The following is a 20,205-nucleotide window of genomic DNA, read 5'->3' on the forward strand; positions in this document are numbered from 1 at the left end:
TGGCAGCTGCTGGAGAAGAAGCTCCTGCAGGAGAGGAAAGAAAGGCTGGTGCTACTTACTAAGTTATTACCTGTCGTTATTTAAAGTGGTAGACCAGGCTAAGGAAGGGACCTAGACAGATCATCTAGTCCAACCCCCTGCCATGGGCAGGAAGGAGCACTGGGGGTGGGAGGGGTCATAAGACCCCAGCCAGGTGCCTATCCAGTCTCCTCTTGAAGATTTCCAGGGAAGAGAGAGCACCACCTCTCTGGGAAGCCTATTCCAGGCTCTGGCCACCCTTACAGTGAAGCAGTTCTTTCTAATATCTAACCTAAACCTATCCTCCCTCAACTTGTGGCCATTGTTCCTAGTGACTCCAAGGGGCCCCTGGTGAACAGACTTTCCCTTGAGTACCTGCTGCTGGCCCTGATAGGATTGTAGGCAAGATCCACCCCCGCAGTCTCCTCTTGTAGAGACTGAAGAGATTCAGGTCCCTTAGCCTCTCCTTATAGGGCTGGCCACGGAGGCCCCCAACCATATGAGTGGCCCTCCTCTGGACCCTCTCCAGGTTCTCCACGTCCCTCTTGAAGTGCAGCGCCCAGAACTGGACACAGTACTCCAGCAGCTGCCTGACCAGCGCTAGATAGAGGGGGAGCAAGACCTCTCTGGACCTGTTAGTGATGCCCCTGTTGATGCATGACAGGGTGCGGTTGGCTCTGCCTATTGCTTCGTTGCATTGGCAACTCATATTCATCCTGGAGTCAATCCTTAACACACACACACACAAAGTCACATGTCACACATGTCACGAGTTTTGTTTATCAGCAGCTTGGGGTGCAGTTTCCCAGAAACTCCTACACCTATCTCCTTGAAACTTGACAGGCTTTGTGGCCTCAGCAGGGGCTATGCCCCCTGTTTTCGTTTGAATCAGGCAAGAAATGACAAAGTTATAGGCAGTTTCACAATCCCCCATTATAGCCTATAGGTGAAACATCAAAATAGGTTCGACAAAATGAAATTACATGGAAGAGTGCTTCGAAACAAAACATCATAACAAAACCCTTCAAAATGGGAAAATGGAAGTCAAAATGATACGGTGCTGTTTTGCACAGCCCTAGAAACCATATAAACATAAGATGCACACCAGGCTAAGTCAGCTTTATTTGTGCATACTCAAATAAGGGTTAAACAAGCTATACAATTGCTCTTAAAATAACAAGCAGTTTACAGTTGGGCAGATCTACATTACTATGTGCAAGAAAATCTATCATACTGCATTTTTCTTCATTTAAAAATATATGTATATATTTTAAAAAATTACATATAAATAAAATGAAAAAATACATTCAAAAACACTTTACAAAACTCCCAACAGGATCATTTTGATTATAGTAAAAAAAAACAAAAACAAAAAAACACAGACATGTTTAGTGCTCATCTAAATCTTGCAAATAAAACATGCTCTTTGGTATTGCTAAATGGTACTAGTTGCTAATGCACATATCTGAAATTCACACCCTCAGGGCTCTGCTCTACTCTTTGGTTGTGCCTGGGCATCACTGTCTTGCACCGGCCTTTGTTGGCAGCACAGTTCCTAAAATACTTTTGCAACTAGGTGGATAAATTAAGCATTTAAGATGCACATTATCTTCTTCTAAGCGCTTGAATCAACACTTGTACTAGTCGATTGGAAATCTTCTATCAATCCAATTTAGATTGTGGTAATAACAGGATATTTGTACTCTATCAATTCAATTTAGATTGTGGTAATAACAGGATATTTGTACAAAACAATTAGACTTACAAATAAAATGGTCACCACTGTGCCACAAAAAATAATGAATTAACTCAGCGACATAATGGATCAACCCAGCCTCTATCCATCTTCCTGTACAGAAGTAGCCTGTATTCAACTTTCCCCTGGGAACTTGTCAAATCAATGGCTCTTATATGATGCCTAGGAGGTCCTCCCATGCAGACTATTCCAGACCAAGGTGAAAAGCAAGTTCAAGAGCATTCAGCAAGTAAGTTCTGCTCTCAGCCCTACCAGTGAAGCTAATGTAAAATTTGGCATCGACTTTAATGAACATAGGATCAAGCTCCTTAACATAAAGCTCCCACTGGAGCTTTATGTTACAGGGAGAAAGCCTCTTAAGAGTGGCACTCTCAGGACTATTAAGGTTGTATAGGTGATCAGCCCTTAAACTCTACCTGGCAGCCAATGTGCAACCACAGCAGATCCTAGAGTATTCACATCCCAGAGTACTCAAGTGCTTTCAGTGAGATGCTCCATCCGGTCTATGAGTTAATGTAGTTTGCGCCAACTTCAGGCTCTGAGTGGCTTTAAGGTCTGCCTCTGTTTATGATTGGGAGATTTATCAGTTCCTAGTAGAGCTCTCTGACATCTTTAACCAACCAACACAATGTAACAATAGGAAATATCTATTTATCTCCATAGGTGTCACATCTCATGCCAAATGCAGCATACATAATAGGGGCAGTTCTATGGGATGTTCTACCTAACAACATAAAAGAGCAGTCAGTGATTCTCACTTTATTTTTCACGGACCACTTGAAAATTGCCCCTGCTGATTGTTCTACAAATCAAAGCACACAAATCATATTTTAATATCAGTAGATAAGTACCCTTACAAGATATTCTTGATTGTTTCACAACCTTTCTGTGGACCACATGAATGGAGCTCATGGACCAGTGGTGGTCTGCAGACCACAGTTTGAGAACCTCTGCTTTAGAGACTTCTGTTTTTTTCAGCTGTAATATTTTGAAGAAAAATGGTACAAAAGACCCTAAAATTTAAATGAAACTCCCTCAACATGTGGATGAAAATATTACATTTGTACTAGCTACAGAGGTAGTCAAAATTTTTCAATTTTCTAATGTTCCTCAGTGAATTCCAATTCAGTGTTTAAGGGGAAACACTGCATGTTATAAATCCACTAATTCTTTTAAACGCTGATAAAATGTTAAACTCACATTTTTAAGTATTTTAGAGATAGTCTTTCGGTTTAAGCAATGAACATAGGACATTCAATCCGCATTTCAACTTGTTCTTTTCCTTGCTTTGATAAACTCAGGCATTTGCAAAAATACAATAATTAAGCAATTATTGGTTCAGAACATTTTAAATCACCAAACATAAAGTAACTGGCTTTGAAGAGTGAGATTGATTTTTTTTTGTTAGTGTGTCTGGATGGTTATTAACTTCCTTTAAAGCTAGGTAGAGCCTTCTTTCCAATATAAATTTTACATTCCCTGTCATGATTTCATTCACTGATTACTAGACACTTTTAAAAGGATTTTTAGATAGGAGAAAATACAAAGAACACTTTCAAATGATTTGTTAGACAGAATTCCCTTAATCAAGGAAAACAAAGATATGGGGTTAATCTTATTTCTCTGACATAAGCATAGCTCAGAATCTTCCTACAGGAACATGCCTCCTTAAAAAAAATCATGTTACTCAGAGGTTGGGGTCTCATTCTTTCTGAATGCTTCGTGGATCTAAAAAGTAAAATCTTGCCTCTACTGCAGCCAATGAGTTTTATCATTGATATGAATGGGGTCAGACGTCACTTTGTATTCTCTATACTAACAAGAAAACAAACAAACTTCTGGAAAAACAATGGAGTATGCTGTATTTATAAAAACCCTTTCCATTCTGGCCAAAGCTTATTGGCTTGGAACAGCCCCATCTAACTTTTCATTATATATAAAGCAAGTCATTAAAACAAAACACTTAGCTTGAATGCAATTGTTTGGAGAATGAGCACTACAGACACCATCATAGGACAACTTTTACAAGTTACATACCTCATTTCTTGTCTATACTTCCATTTGTCCTGTTGTAATCTATTTCATGCAGTCAAGCTGGTACAACACTGGATTAACACTGACAGATTGTTTCCACAATGAGGCACTTCTAGCCTTACCCCAAAGTCAAATCAAACATTATTTTTATGAAAAAAATATTTCTTCCATGTGCTTCTCTTTCTACATAATGCTGCCTTCAAAAAATGAAAAAAAAAAAATCAAGTATGCATGAGGGTTGTAAGAAGTGACATTTCAGAAGCTTAATTCCCACAGTTAGATACCATTGGTCTCTTAAAACTAAAGACGTGCTTTAATCCTCATAATCAAAACATGGTCCTGTCACTGGAAATACTGCTATGCTTGCATCCAATCCTTAGTGACTGATCTTGCTCACAGAGGCATTTCGAAACATTTAAGTTGTCAAATTAATTAATGCACTTCTAATAAGAGGTAGACGTACAACATGGTCTAAACTGCAAGCATGAAGGGATGTATTTTGCTCATTGTGCTCTCTTTTGTTTTTCAAGGAACAGAATATTTTCCACCAAGCTATTATGCCTTGATTTTACTAAACCAACTAGAGGGAGGAATTATGATTGATGAGTATGGTCCTGATATCCTGTGTTCTACAAGCAAATTATTAGCAAACTTTGTAGCATCTTTCAGAAATCTTTATCCCAGCCTGAAAGCTCATCTGGAGGGTGTCCTTCTTCAGGAGGATAGGTGTCAAAGTAACTGAAGTCTGTGGGTCCAGCAAGCTAGGACATCAAAAACAAAAACAAAAGGATGCTTTAAATGGAATGAGATTTCAGTCACATTGTGCATGGTACTGTATTGCTATCAACAGAGACGTAAAAAATTAGTGCAAGATCCAAGACAAAGATTTTTTAAACAGAAATACATCATTCTTCTTTCAAAGTAGTCACTAACTATGACTTAGTACAACACATACAAAAGGTGAACCTCATAACTTAATATTGCCTTTCAAGACAGTACTCTAAAGTATTCCCAAATATAACACCTGACCTAAAGTCAACTGACTTCAAAGGCAAGATTCACCAGGCCAACAGTGAATACAATTCTGATTCAAATATACCTTGTATGTATCTAGTAAACCACTGCACTTTGGTTGCCACACCAACTATTTAAGACATATTTCAACATTGTTACTTATTAATTGTTGTTGTTATTGAAATAGCTGCCTCTACTTTATCAGCAAAATTCTATCATTTTAAGGTAAAGAACAACAGACTGTTAAAACAGAAAACTGGTTTAAGATAATGTTGCAGTGTAATCTGAATAAAAAAATTGTGATTTTATGCCCTGTACTGTCAAGGCCACCCAGCATGCAGCTATTTTATACCTACTGTCCCAGCTAATGTGGTCTTCGCCGCCGTGATTCCACCCAACACAATTATTGTGAGAGTGGAAAAAACCTAATGCAAAATATGTAACCAGAATAAGAATTTTATTTAACTGGCTCTGTTTTTTGTTTTTAATAAACTTATTTAATGTCCGGTAAAAGCAGTAAGATGCATTTAGTATTAGTTATTACTGTATAGCGCATACTGAATTTTGAAGTGGAACAATACTAGACAAGTAAAATAGTTGTTATTATAGAACAGGTTTAATACCTCTCTTTTTAAAGGTGATATCAGCTTTCTCATTCTCAGTCCCTCCCAGTTGAAACCATTCAGCCACCTGATAAGAAAGGGGAAGATATCAGCAGACTTTACTTTAGGGGTACAAAATTTGTAAATTACAAATTTAATGTGAAAGCTCTGTTTAAAATTACAGTCTGCAAAAGGTCATACTATTACAGTTGCTTCTGTGGCATGACTACTAGGAGCAGAGAAGCAAAAAGTCTTTCAGCAATATGTATTTTATATTCAAGGGAAGAAGGGAATTTCCAAATCACTGTATTCACTTAAAATTAGGGCTGTCAAATAATTTTAAAATTTGTTCACAATGAATTGGGCAATTGAAAAAATTAGATGCAATTAATTGTGATTTTAATCGCAGAGCTAAAAACTCAAAATTATGCACTGAAAAACTCAAAATTATGCAAAATTACACAGGTACTTTGTATGGTTGGAGCATGGGTGTGGGATGTGTGTGTGGGGAGAATTTGTGAAAGTGTGGGGGCCATGGATGTGTGTGTGTGTGTGGGGGGGGGTTATACCCCAGGGAGGGGGTGGTCCTGTACACCTTGTTAGGATGTGGGGTACTAAGAATCATGAGCGAGAGGCAGCAGCAGGGTTGGGGGGGCTGTGCCTTGGGAGTCAGGGGTACACACATACACACAGATGCATAGATACATACACAGACACACAGCCCAGCAGGTAAGTCTTAGGAGGGAAGGGGTGTAGAGGAGGGAAGGAATGGGAAGCAGATTGAGGCCCCCATGGTGAGGGAGGGAGTGGGATGGGGTAGGGGCTGCGGTAGGTCCTGGAACAGAGCTGTGGGCAGCTCTGTCTCTTCCCTCCCCCATGCCCCTTTCCTCCACAGACTTACCTGCTGGGCACTGCTCTACACACTGCCAGGCTGCATTCCTCACCATGTCCAGGGTGCAGCTGCTCATATGTGTCTGTGCATGCCACCTCCCCCCACACCTCCTGCTGCAGCTGCCCGGACCCCATGCCCAGGCTGCCCTGTGGTTCCTCTGCACTGCCACTGCTGCCCTGTTGGGCAGCCCACAGGTGGTAGTGATGGTGGTGGAGCAGAGCCTGGGTGTGGGTTCCAAAGCCACGTGCACGATTAACACATTAAAAAAATTAATGCAAGAACCAATTAATGCATTAATCATGCACACTAACTGTGATTGACATCCCTACTTAAAATAAGATGTCAACATTGTACACCTAAACAGCAAATAAAATAGTTGAGCACATGCACAAAAGCATACCAACAACTGTGAAAATTACAGATGGACTTTACCACTTTTAATAGCTTAGGACTGAAAAAAGAAAAAGAAACAAAAAACAAAAAACCACAACCTCAGAGCTGTTAAACTGCCAAACCCCAACTGGGGGACAGAGATACAAAATAAAAAGATATCTTGAAAACAGTATTAGACCTAACTCATTGCATGCTGAACTCAAAAGAAAAACTCATCAATTTCAGTGACCAGCAGATCAGGCCCTAAATTGCCACAATAGTCTAAAGTGACAAGGGGTTCACTTGCTTTAACAGAAAATCTCTTTTCAGAATTTCAACATTTCCTGTTGTAAATCATTTGTAATAGTACAATATAACTGTGATAAAAATCACTCATGGGTAGCAAAGATAAATGTGGGGACAAAAATAAAGAAGGTAGCTTGTAAAAAAAGGTAGATATGAGAGATGATGATGATACAGCCTCCTGGCATATAACAAAATGAATAATTTATATGAAAAAAATCCCACTCAGCTCACACAGAGTTTGAGTGGAAGAGTGCCAGAAGTTATCTTTCTGAAATGCACATGAATATGACAAACCTTTTTTTACTCCACACTCAAATTTCAACTTTTAGCAAGTACTTCTACACTGCAAGCAGAAGCAGGATTCCAGAACACTTAGACCCACCCAAGCTAACTTGAGCACTAGAAGTAAAAATGTGATAGCATAAAAATGTGATAGCATGGGCATTAGGCTGAGCTAGCTGGTTACATAAATATGTGAGGTTCTACATTTTTACACCTCAGACTGCCTTACCTTCAGGACCAGTGGCTCAAGAGGTAGATTAACGCTAGGTAGATTAAGGTTGGTACTTCTATGCATAATATTCCAAAATCACATCTCTTAACTGTAGTGGGGACCTATTCTGACTCCATGCCTCAAAGGGTTTTTTTCTACCTATGCAGACTTTTTACTGTCTTTAATTTTCCCTGAGCCTGAGGAAGGTGGTGGGCCAGAAAGCTTGCAGAAAAAGATGATTTTTTTTTAGATTTCTTAATTGGTCTAATAAAAGGTATCATCTCTGAACCAGGAGTTCTAGAATTTTGCATTTCTTCTTTTTCTCAGACCAAATACCTCCCTCAAAGGTTTTGAAGATTTCATGAGAAGCAGATTTTGAAAATTTGTCTTCAAGAGCAAAATCTGAAATACCTACTGAAAACCATATGTGGCACTATATGAAGACCAATGCTGGGAAACAAAAACAACTGTATCATTACTAAACAATTTATATTCATGCAGATGAAAAATCATTATCAACCCAGCAAGTTGATGAATATTAAAAATGGGGTAGCAATAAAACACCCTAAGAATAACCTAAGAATATTGGTTGAGATTTTCATAGGCAGTCTGGTGGTTTAGACACAAAGTTAAGTAGATTTTCACCTAAACTCACTGAATTGCTCCGACTCTCTTAACTATTATTCTTAAGATGATTTACAATTCGTTTTCAGATCAAATAGTAGGTAGGTCTGGAAAAGCAGATGATTCTGATACTACCACAGGCATCTCTGAGAGCAGGATGAAACCCCTAGACCAAGGTCCCCTAACATATCCTGTAAGAAGTTACACTATTCTATCTAATCTATTCTGGGATTTTATACTGCTGGCTATAACAGTAGTATCTGAGTTGCTTCCAGATAAAAATCAGAAACAATAAACAATAAACTTCTGTGACTTCTTGCTTTGCAAGGCTAAATCTTTATTTGGTACAGGCTTTATTTTTAAAAAAGGAAAAGAAAAACCATATTAAAAAATAAATACTTCCCATTTTGAAAATAATCAAATCATTCCTCAGCATTAAGAATGAAAATTAGAATGAAAATTCTTCCCCTAGGTGGTTAACCAAGAATAAGTGTAAGCTGCATATTTTGTTTGTGATCATGAATGAATGAATGTACAAAACATTTTCTAACAAAAGTCATAAAAAATCAACACACATCCATAAAGGGTTTGCACAATCTGGGTCTAAAATAAAAGGCCTTCAAATACCTCTAGCTCCAAATGCTTATCTCTCTAAGCTTGCTCTTCCCAGATCTCTCATTTACCTGTGTCTCTTAATATCGTTTATTCCATTCTTCATATTTCCCAATCTTTCTGTAGGGTTTTGCCTTAAAAAAAGAAGATATATACATGTATTGAAATATTTTCTAATAAAGATTTTTGCATTCCTTAAACCCTACTTAATTCAGAAATATTATAGAGAAATAATAAGTTGCAAAAATTCTTTATTGTGCATACACATTTTGCATTCCAAGCTATTAGCATATATAACTCTTCATCTTGGACAGGTAGACAGGTGTTTGCATGTGATACATAGCCTTGTGGAGTGAGTAACTAGGTGTTAGTCACATAAAAAAATCCAACCCTGAGCTTCTGGGGTATTACACTGTGGAGAAGGAAAAGTGGAATGGGGGTTAGTATGCAGGAAGTATACTCCTATCATTTATTTATTATTTGGAATAGACCCTGTTCATTAGACACAGAACAGAGAAGGGATGGCAAGAGCCAGAACATTTGCTGCTGTGCAGATCCTCCTCATAACCACTACATATACAATGTGTCCTGTTCACTCTCCTCCAGGTACTGACCAGGCTAAGCTCTGCAGAGCAACTCCACAGAAGCTAGGAGGTCTTAATCAGGGGAAAAATTTTATAACTTATCCTAGATCTCTCAGATCTGGTTCTGGAGCAGTGTGCTGACTTATGCTTAGATGTTTTGGAAGTTTTTAACTTAAATCCCTTTTTCAAGAATAGCTTCAGGCATTCAGGTTGTTTTCAATGAACTGTCAATCACTTTAGAAAAATCACATATTTAATTATTGAACACTGTTATATGGAAACACCTTAGGATGTCATAATAGTTTCTAATTTAGGGAAATCTAGAGAACCTCAAAATGAATCTGTAGTATCTTTAGATCACAGACACATAAAAATACCATCAAAATAGGTAATGTTAGAAAACACAAATAATTGTAGGTGACAACACTTACCACTCCAGTTCTGAGCTTGAATTCTGATTAAGTATTTTATCCCCCCACCATGGCTTTGATATCATTTGCCCCCTATACCTGCAAAGTCGGCGAATCAAATCCTCAGATCTCCTTGTTACTTTTCTAGGAAAATCCAGTCTTTCAATGCCTTTTAGAATCAAATTATAGGTCATCATTTGATCAATTCCAGAAAATGGTGGACTAGAGAAAACAAGAAAACAATATGATTAAAAGACACTCAATGAATCTGACAATCTTTTACCTAGAAGAATATCTGTGCTTATGGAAAAAAATTCTCTTTCCTTAACAAGTTGCATTAGTGACCATTTAAGATATGAAGGGCAAATCTGCTCAGAGCTGGAGAACACCAGATTGCTGGATAGTGGTCCCTCGTTACGGGGATCAATCTTTATTGCTACTTCGAACTTTTTCAGGGTTGTTTTAATTTAAGCCATCTCAGCACAGGGTCTCTGGTAGGACTTTATGCCACTAGCAAACCCATATAGATGTATGGAGTTCTACCATACCCACTCCCGGATATAATACAGCTCCTCTACACAAATCACATACCTTACCTGTGGGAGTGGCTAGCACAAGAGTCAATTCATCTGCTCAATGAGAAAATTCTACACCAGCCACCCTGAACCTTCCCATTGACTGAGGAGAGTAAAGGAACCATATTTTTATCAACATCTGACTCCTAGTTTAAGGGTATCTGAAATTCAGCTATTTCTGAAATTTGGGCAGATAAGATTCAGGTAAAAGGAAAAAAGAATGTGTAGCATTTTGCAAACCTAATATTAACACGGTTTTTTAAATAGATATAAAAGTAAACACTGACAGAAATGATTGCAAAAGCCTTCACTTACTTCCCAGTAAGGAGTTCATACACAAGAATTCCAAGTGACCAAAAGTCCACGCCAAAATCATGGCCTTTGTTCAGAATGACTTCAGGAGCCACATACTCAGGAGTGCCACAGAATGTCCAGGTTTTCTGCCCAGCTTCAATCTTCTTAGCAAATCCAAAATCAACCTAATAGGACAGACACTGTGAACTTCAGAGATGTTTTGCCTAAAGAGTCTCTGTTCTCTTGATTGTTTTAGTAGTTCCTGCATTTAAATTTCAGGGAGTGCTGCAGTTGAGATAATTACACCTGCTTACTATGAAGCAATTTCAGCCAATTTCTTAGCTGTGTTAGCAATATCATGGTATTGGTAACTGAATACTATAAAATTATAACCCCTGTTTACATTCATCTACAACTTTCTGAACGATTATCCTTTTGGGTAGAAATATTCCATGTTTGCTTTCCCTGGCATTCAGCATTAACACCTCACTTAGATGAATGAGGAAGTCCACTGTCCTCAGGAGGTATGTTTCAGGCTTTAAAAACACCCCAAAATTGATTTGTGTTCTGATGCCCCTTTCTGGTTTGCTGCCACAATCAAGAGGACCAAGGATTCCCCCCAGCACACACTTGTTTCTATCCTCCACTTCACCAGCTATAGGCCCAATTCCTGCTTTTAGCCTGAACCAGGAGCAATTCCATACCTACTTTGCTGTCTGAGAAAAATGGTTCTCCCCTTTCCACTCCTGCACAACAGTTAACAGTCCGGTCACTAAGGAGACTGCTTAGGGCTTGGACCTTCTAAGACTCCTGGTCCCCACAGTCTAGAACTGCCAAGTTACTATGTGTCTCATGAGGTCAGGACATCTTTGCTCTTCCCCATGCATCCCCAAGTGACCAGGAATATAAACTTAATGTCAGAACTCTGGAGCAATTTCACATTCTACCTGCCTAAATCCCTTGTATGGATACTGTACAGCCTTCTGTTTTATATAAAGACAACTTAAAACATATTACCAATTTGATATACCCTTCACCATCCAAAATTAAATTTTCTGGCTTCAGGTCTCTGTAGATAACTCCTTTATGATGCAAATATTCAAGAGCCTCTGTCACGCACCCAACACAGAACTTAGCAGTGGATTCATCAAAACTGCCTCTGGAACAGAAATAACCATTTTCCTTGCAGACTGAATTCTGTTTTAAAAGTGCTTGCCCCATTAAATAGGTAACAGCCTAATGCCCAGAATACTAATAGCTTTTTTGCATTAGCATGCAACGAGATCCTTGATAGCAGTTTGTCATTCATGTGACTGAAGATCCAGCCAAATGCATTTTTATAGATTTATGAATCATCGCATATGTTATACATCAGTTGGCTGGTTGTTCTAATATTTTACGTTGACGTAGCACCTTTCATCATGAACAATCCCATAGCCCCAGACATGCTTTATGCATATAATGATCATTTCACCCAATAATGAAAAGCAGCCATTGTTCAAAAGCATATAGCCAAGCTATACCACAGTATGAGAGTGTGCAAAAAAATAGTATTGCAATCACTTGAAACACCAGGTGGCAGAAAGACAGGAGGCTCTTCATTACCCCAAACTGGAATTTGGCCTAGATAGTTCTTGCAAAAAGAGGAAAGATTTTTCTCGATAAATGCTCAGTTTTGCATCCTCTCCAAGGATGGTACTTTCAACAGCAAAAGAAATCTAACACCATTTAAAGGCATTAGTAATGACTCAAGAGTACCACCTGTCCAAATTATGAACCCCAATTCTGCAACAAGCTGTTCCTGTCCCCTATGAATTCAGTGTTGATCTCCTGTATAGAAGTATTCCTCAGTCAAATTATACTGGCGAGAATTGGGAGAGATTGTGACTCAAAAGCTACAATCGCTATGTACTTCCCCAATACACAGTGTGCCTGTGCAAGTGATCTCTGCTGTGGAATAGCTCAGCTTATACCAGTTTTGTTCTGAGCACTGGTGTTGAAGGAACTGGGGTCATGCTCATACTTCCTCCTTGTCCTCCTCCCAGTCCTTTATCTACAGAGGGATCAAGAACTGTTATCAACCCTTAAACAGGAAGCTTCCCCTCACCCCTCTGACCACTCCCAATTGTGTGCATGCAAAAGGCTAATCATAATGAGACACTTTTAGTAAGAGTAGTGGTTTCCTTACTCTTCTCTCCCTCTAGATTGTGCTTATGGAAAAAACATTCCTGATGGGCAATTCCTTAGTTAATAGTATATTGGTGGATGATGCCAGTCCAAAAACCCAGAGAAGGAGAGAGCTTTGTCTAGGATACAAATGATGTTTCCTTAGCCAGTGTAGATCAGGCCACATTTGAAAGTTAAACAAGAACCACTGTTTTGGCAGGAGAGACAGATAGCATGCGGTTGTAGTGGTTATTCTATTTAAATCGAGTTCCTATAATGTGTCCATCTGAATGCTTTACTGAAGATGGTACAGGTCTATTCAAGCAAAAATCATCAAGCACAGGGTCATATCTGCACTTGGTGTGTGCCTTTTGCACATGCTAGTAACCAATTTGTGTCCTTTAAAAAAAAAATTCCTGCCTCTGAATCAGACAATCAGACTACAACTGTCATGACTAAATGAGCACTCTCAATCCATGTGTAGTTGGCTTAAACATACAATTTACAAAAGCTCCCCAAACTGCACATGTATATTGGGCACATTGGACACACATTGTTTAGAAAATTGAGCCCTAAGAGTCTTTGTATATATATCTAAACATTTTTAAAGGCCACATACATCCACAAACTAACTGCTGCTTTTCATACTAAAAATCTGTATTTACCTGTCCCTCAGCAAACTCCACAGTTCTCCTCCAAGGCAGGCCTCCAGTAGCATGTAAACATACTTACTGTCCTTGAATGTGCGATACAATCTATGAAGAAAAATAACAGCAGTGCATATGAAAAGCAACATATAATGAGAAATTTCTGGGACTTGTTCTCAGAACTCATGCATAGCACTCAATTCTTAAAACCATCCATTGCACTGATTTCTTTGAACACATTAATAACTACTTACTTCACAATGAATGGAGAACATGTCTCTTCTAGGATCTTCTTTTCAGAGTAGATATGCTCTTGTTGCTTGGTATCCACTACATGTTTCTTCTTTATACACTTCATGGCAAAAGCTAAATTTTCATTTTTTACTTTGACCTGAAAACAAAAATGATAACAAAAAAAAAGCATAATTGTTTATTAGGGATAGGGAGGATATCTAGTTAAAGTATTGGACAAAAATTTAGGAGATGATTTCACCTCCAGTTTGTCTGCAGAATTCCCCCATATGACTTTGGCAAGACAATAAAATGTCTGTGTGTTAATTCTCACTTGTAAAATGAGGATAAATGCTCCTTTTATCCATCCTATATATATACAGAATGTCAGCAGTTTGGGAAGGACTATGCATTTCTAGCACAGTGGGGGCCTACTCTTAGTTAAGACTGCTACAGCAGCACAAACAGCAGTAGCTGTTTTTAAAGAATCACTTCAAATGATTTACCATTGCAGTGAAACAATATGTAAGACATAATAAGACAACGAAGAGAGGGTGACTGAATGTTCTTCAGTCTTCTTGGAACTAGCAGAGAGGATTTTTTCATAACAACAATTTTCTCATGAATTCTCAGGTGGAAAGTGGAGGTACGTCTGGGATTTTTCTTATGCAGGTGATGGTGTAAGAATGGCTTTAGTAACAATGTTTTTCCTGTGAATAATTTCAATACACATTAACCACGCATAAGAACTAGTGGCCTAATTATCAGCTTTTTGTGCTTAGTATCTTTGTGCTTGAAATCCATTTGTGGATTTAAGCATATTTGTCCTTAAAATCCATGGCTTATCATGCTTAATAAAGTTGTCCAGCTTCCATTAACTTACTGTTAGACTCAGTAGTCTGTAGAAGGACTGCTCATGGCTTTTTTTTCAGGTGCCTGCTACTGAGGCACAAGGGAATGGAATTTAAGACTGCACTCTAATGAGGCTCCCCCCCTCCTCAAAACACAGCTGTTCATGCAACTGAGTAGGGCCCAAAACGGCCATTACAGGGCCGCAAACAAATTGCTGGATGTTCCAAAAGGTAGTACAGCTCAGAGCTGAATTGCACTGCTTATAGCTGCTGTGGGGCACACCAAGCAATTCTAGCAATGAAGAAAATGCAGTCTTCTAGAGATTATTTAAAGTCCAGCTGGATTTTCTTGGCTTCTTCTACCAGGACCCTCAATTCAGAGAGCATGATGCAAATGGACACAATAGGAAATTTCAGTGGCACAGGGATTGATGGATATGTACACTTGAAAATACAATCCTTCAAGCAGCATATGTGAACAGGCAAGACCATGGATTGGTTCCTTAGGGGCAAAGTTAAAGAGATTTAACAGCTGTTTCCTGTGCTACAGAATCCTCCCTGCTTGTGATACACAACAAACAAATGCAAAGTAGCCCTTCCTTCCATGAGCAGAAGGTGACCACATTTTCAAAATATAACTTTTATTTTCACAAAACACTCAAAAGTAAATTTACTTTTTTTTCATTTTGCATGTGTGTATTACTGGTGCTAGCTGTTGATCCAAGAGGGGCAATGTGCCTCTTTTTCTTTTTTTTCTTTTTTGGAATGGGGGATCTCTTCTAGTAACTTAGGTCCAATTCAACCTCTTATGCACCTAAATGCAACCCGAAACTGGATGTCCATGTCCTTGAAAGATGTTAACATATCTTCATGTGTAATGAACCATCAGCTTTAGGACTAAGGCACAAAAAGCAGCAGGGGAAAGGAAGCCCCTTTTAGCTTTTGTGTTAATTTTGTTTGAGGAACTTGAGCATGGTAGACTAAGACTGCATTTAGGCACTTAAGTGAATTTAGGTGTCTAGCAGGTAGAATACAATCTGGCTCTTAGTTTTCTAAATAAATCCATCATGAATAACCAAGGGAAAATAGCATCCTTTATTATTCCTTTGCCCAAGTCTATATTCTAATAATGTCAGTACAAATAACATTTTGCTTTGCTTCACACATTATTCCTTCAAGTAAATTATTTTTTCACTGCACTGTTGCTATAGAGGAAATTGTATTTGGCATAATTTGTCCAGAGAAAACATTTTGTAGTTATGCAAACAAAGCAAAAAGATAACTCATAAAATGAAAAAGGAAGACCCTGCTGATGTTCTGATAAAAACTCCTCTAGTGCCACATAAAAAACAGGGCATATGGGTCATTTTATCTAAGCAATGTTCCAGAGAGCTATTTTTACTTTCTGGATGCAAATCATATTAAACATAGCTTGTAAAAGCTACCAGTATGCATATTTTACAGCTTTACACTGAATCACTTCAGCTACAGTGTTACTTATTTTCCAAAAGTTTTACTCTACCAAGGTTAAATTTATCTCTGTAAAACAAATAAGTAACCTGTGATTACAATTATGCTTCAAAAAATGGCATAAACCAAGGCATAACAACCAATTTTAACACACTAGATGGCCAGGACAGTGGCAGTGGCTGGGCCTGACTTGGTGGCACCTGCCATTTTTGCACCCCTTTACTCATCCATGTCTAGGTAAGCTACAAGGTATAAAGTAGAGATGCAAAAGTAATGGAAGGCTAACCAAGGAAACTAAATTGGTTTATGACAGGTACTTTTTTTTAACCAATGAAGGAGGATAAGCAGTGTCAAGAAAGCCCTGTGACATTCCTGTGAAAGCTACATTTAATGGAACATGTAGTTTTCAGGATGATGATGTTATGCCTAGCAATGTTTAACCCAAAGCCAAACAGTACTATTACAGTTTATACCGGGGTGGGCAAAATGCGGCCCATGGACCAGATGTGGCCTGCAGGCCATTCTATCCAGCCCGCAGGGCCCCTACAAAATTTAGAAAATTAATATATATCTGCCCCTGGCTGCCTGTCATGCAGCCCTTGGTGGGTTGCTGAAACTCAGTAAGTGGCCCTCTGCCCGAAATAATTGCCCACCCTGTTTTATATGCTCAGAATTAGACGCATTAGATAAATTAGATAACAAAGATTGTTTTTCAGATATATAGGGAGTAAAAGGAAGGCCCAGGATAGAATAGGACCACTACTGAATGGGCAAAAGCAATTGGTGACAGACAGGGGGGACAAGGCTGAACTCCTCAAGAAGTTCTTTGCCTCAGTGTTCCTAAACAAGGGGCAAGACAAGTCTTACAATGGGACTGTAGAGGGTCAACAGCAGGGTGCCAGACTACCAAGCACTGACCCTGAGATGGTGCAGAGTCATTTGGAAGGACTGGATGCATTTAAGTCGGCAGGCCTGGATAAGCTCCATTCGAGGGTACTGAAGGCACTGGCTGATGTCATTGCACAGCCACTGGCAAGAATATTTGAGCACTTGTGGCGCACAGGACAGGTCCCGGAGGAATGGAAAAGGGCCAATGTGGTCCCTATTTTCAAGAAGGGGAGGAAGGAGGATCCAGGCAACTATAGGCCAGTCAGACTCACCTCCACCCTTGGCAACATCCTCAAAAAGATTATTAAGGCTCATATATGTAAGAGCCCAGTAGGAAAAATTATGCTGAGGGGAAAACAGCACAGGTTTATAGCAGGTAGATCATGCCTGACTAATCTAGTCTCTTTTTATGACCAGGTTACAAAACACCTGGACGCAGGAGTAAGGGTAGATATCATTTACTTAGACTTCAGGAAGGCCTTCAATACAGTATCTCACTCCATACTGGTGAACAAATTAAGAGGCTGTGACTTGGATGATTATACAGTCCAGTGAGTGGCAAATTGGCTAGAGGGTTGTACCCAGAGAGTGGTGGTGGATGGGTCGGTATTGACCTGGAAGGACGTGGGCAGTGGGGTCCCGCAGGGCTCGGTCCTTGGCCTGATACTGTTCAATGTCTTCATCAGTGACTTGGATGAGGGAGTGAAGTGTCCTCTGTCCAAGTTTGTGGATGATACAAAACTGTGGGGAGAAGCTGACATACCGGAGGGCAGGGAAGACTACAGGCAGACCTGGACAGGTCGGACAAATGGGCAGAAAACAATAGAATGCAATTTAACAAGGAGAAATGCAAAGTGCTGCACCTAGGGAGGAAAAATGTCCAGCACACCTACTGCCTAGGAAAGGACCTGCTTGGTAGCATGGAAGCAGAAAAGGATCTCAGAGTCCTAGTGGACTCCAAGATGAACACGAGTCATCAGTGTGACAAAGTCATCAGCAAAGCTAACTGCACTTTATCATGCATCAGCAGATGCATGACAAACAGAACCAAGGAGGTGATACTTCCCCTCTATCAGTGGGGGCACTGGTCAGACTGCAGTTGAAATACTGCATGCAGTTTTGGTGCCACACAAGAGGGATGCGGATAACCTGGAGAGGGTCCAGAGAAGGGCCACTCATATGGTTAAGGGCTTGCAGGCCAAGCCCTACTAGGAGAGACTAGGGCACCTGGACCTCTTCAGCCTCCATAAGAGAAGGTTGAGAGGTGAACTTGTGGCTGCCTATAAAGTTCATCATGGGGGTGCAGAAGGGAATTGGTGAGACTCTGCTCACCAAGGCGCCCTTGGGGGTCACAAGAAATAATGGCCACAAGCTAGCAGAGAGCAGATTTAGATTAGACATTAGGAAGAACTTCTTCACAGGTAGAGTGGCCAAAATCTGGAATGAGCTCCAAGGGAGGTAGTGCTCTCCCTTACCCTGGGGGTCTTCAAGAGGAGGTTAGATAGGCATCTGGCTGGAGTCATCTGAACCCAGCACTCTTTTCTGCCTATGCAGAGGGTCGGACTTGATGATCTATTGAGGTCCTTTCCGACCCTAACGTCTATGAATCTATGGCGCTCACTCCTACCCTAGGCATCTTCAAAAGGAGACTAGATAATCACCTAGCCAGGGTCGTTTGACCCCAGCATTCTTTCCTGCCCATGGCAGGGAGTCGGACTTGATGATCTGCTCAGGTCCCTTCCAACCCTACCTACTATGAAACTACGAAGCATCTGTATTAGCCATTTTATTAGCAATATTAGTAAAAAAAAAAAATGGAATGCGAAATGGATGAGGTTTAACAGGGATATGTACAAAGTCCTTCTTCTAAGTAGGAAGAACCCTCACCACAACTACATGACAGGTGGTGATCCACCGGCTGGCACAGCATCTGAATGAGACCTGGGGGTTCAATCGACTGGAAGATGACTATGAGCCAGTAGTGCAATGCGGTCACCAGGAAAGCAAATAGAACTCTGGTGTGCATCAGCTGTTGCGTCCAATAGATCCAGGGAAATGCTCCTCCTCCTCTGTGTCCAGTTCTGGGCAACACACTCAAGAAGGACATGGATAAGTTCAAGGGAGTACAAAGAACGGCCACCCACATGATCAAAGGTATGGAGGATAGGCCCTGCAAGGACAGACTCAGGGAATTGGGTCTGAGTAAGAGAAGGCAGAAAGGTGACTTCTAGGGCTGCATGAAGCTTCAGTAGCTGATTCGATTTGGAGGAGATTGGGCCCAATTCAGGGACAGAAACTCCAAATCCAAATAGAATCGGGAGACCAAGTAAAAGCTCTGAATTGATTCCAAGCATCCAAATCAATTCAGAAAAAGATTGGGAAAAGATTGGGCTGATTTGGAGATTTAGCCATAGACTAAGCAGGCAGCTGACAACTGCCTCCAGCTGGTAAGTCTATTGGGGTTGTGGGAGGGGGGAGTGACTGGGGCTGGGACAAGTTGCTCAGCTGGGGTGGGGGGTGCATTACTTGGGGAGGGGCGCAGGATGTGGGTGCAGCAGACCTGCTACCACTTGCCCAGTGGGGGGGGGGGGGGGGGAAACAAGATGTGGGCGTAGCTCACTCCAGGCAGAAGGGGGCAAGTGGCAGCAGGGCAGAGACCCTGCTCCCAGCGCTGCTGTGCCTGCATCATGATTCCCCTCTGCCACCCCCAGCAGGGCAGAGGCAGGCACAACTGGGGGAGCCACGGAAGAAGCCCCCATGGCTGCCCTGGCCAGCCCATCACCAGCCTGGCCTCTCAGCCTCCCAGCACTTTAAAAGAAAAGAAAAGAAAAAGAAAAAGGAAAAGAAGTCCCACACTCACCGGATTTGGCAGCAGCAATTGGCAGCCTCTGAGGGCTCATGGCAGAGCCCCCCAGGCAGCTGGGAGCAGTGGAGGGCAACAGAAATGCCTCCCTCTGCTTGGCACCCATGTGGCAGTTGCCCCATGGTGCTTTCTGGGAGCTGGAACAGCTCCAGCAGTCAGCTGGAACCTGGCAGCACTCAGCCCCAGCGGCCCCGGCTCCCAGGTAGTGTGCAGCACTCTGCCATGCCTCGTTGCACCCACACCATTGGGCAGCTGCCATGTGGGTGCCAAGAGGGGGCAACCCCCACTGCCCCCCCACTGTGTGGGGAGGCTCTGCCATGAGCCCCAGAGGCCCCCAGTTACTGCTGTCAGAGCTGGTGAGTGCAGGGCTTTTTTTCTGTTCTTTTCTTTTTTAAAGCTCCACAGTCATCGGCTCTGGCAGCGGTGATTGGAGGCCTCTGACTATTCATGGCTGAGCCACCCCGCCATTTAGCATGGGACAGTGGGAGACAGCAGAAATCACT

At 40.9% G+C, this 20,205-nt stretch overlaps 1 protein-coding gene across 1 annotated transcript in view; it reads right to left on the bottom strand.

Annotated features, from left to right (window-relative positions):
* Positions 1-791: 791 nt before the first annotated feature.
* The window catches only part of PRKG2 (protein kinase cGMP-dependent 2), a 71,778-nt gene continuing 52,364 nt past the window's right edge, over positions 792-20,205 (bottom strand). Inside the window, exons 13-20 of the mRNA XM_090036920.1 lie at positions 13,654-13,790; positions 13,418-13,507; positions 11,604-11,745; positions 10,608-10,771; positions 9,817-9,939; positions 8,795-8,857; positions 5,446-5,512; positions 792-4,569 (exon numbers count right to left, since the gene is read on the bottom strand). Of these exons, the coding sequence (XP_089893046.1) occupies positions 4,474-4,569; positions 5,446-5,512; positions 8,795-8,857; positions 9,817-9,939; positions 10,608-10,771; positions 11,604-11,745; positions 13,418-13,507; positions 13,654-13,790 (882 nt within the window). The 3' untranslated portion in view covers positions 792-4,473. The remainder of the gene's footprint in view (positions 4,570-5,445; positions 5,513-8,794; positions 8,858-9,816; positions 9,940-10,607; positions 10,772-11,603; positions 11,746-13,417; positions 13,508-13,653; positions 13,791-20,205) is intronic.

The sequence above is a fragment of the Crocodylus siamensis genome, chromosome 2, assembly GCF_052110815.1.
Source record: "Crocodylus siamensis isolate JL-2025a chromosome 2, ASM5211081v1, whole genome shotgun sequence".
NCBI classification, from domain to species: Eukaryota; Metazoa; Chordata; order Crocodylia; family Crocodylidae; genus Crocodylus; species Crocodylus siamensis.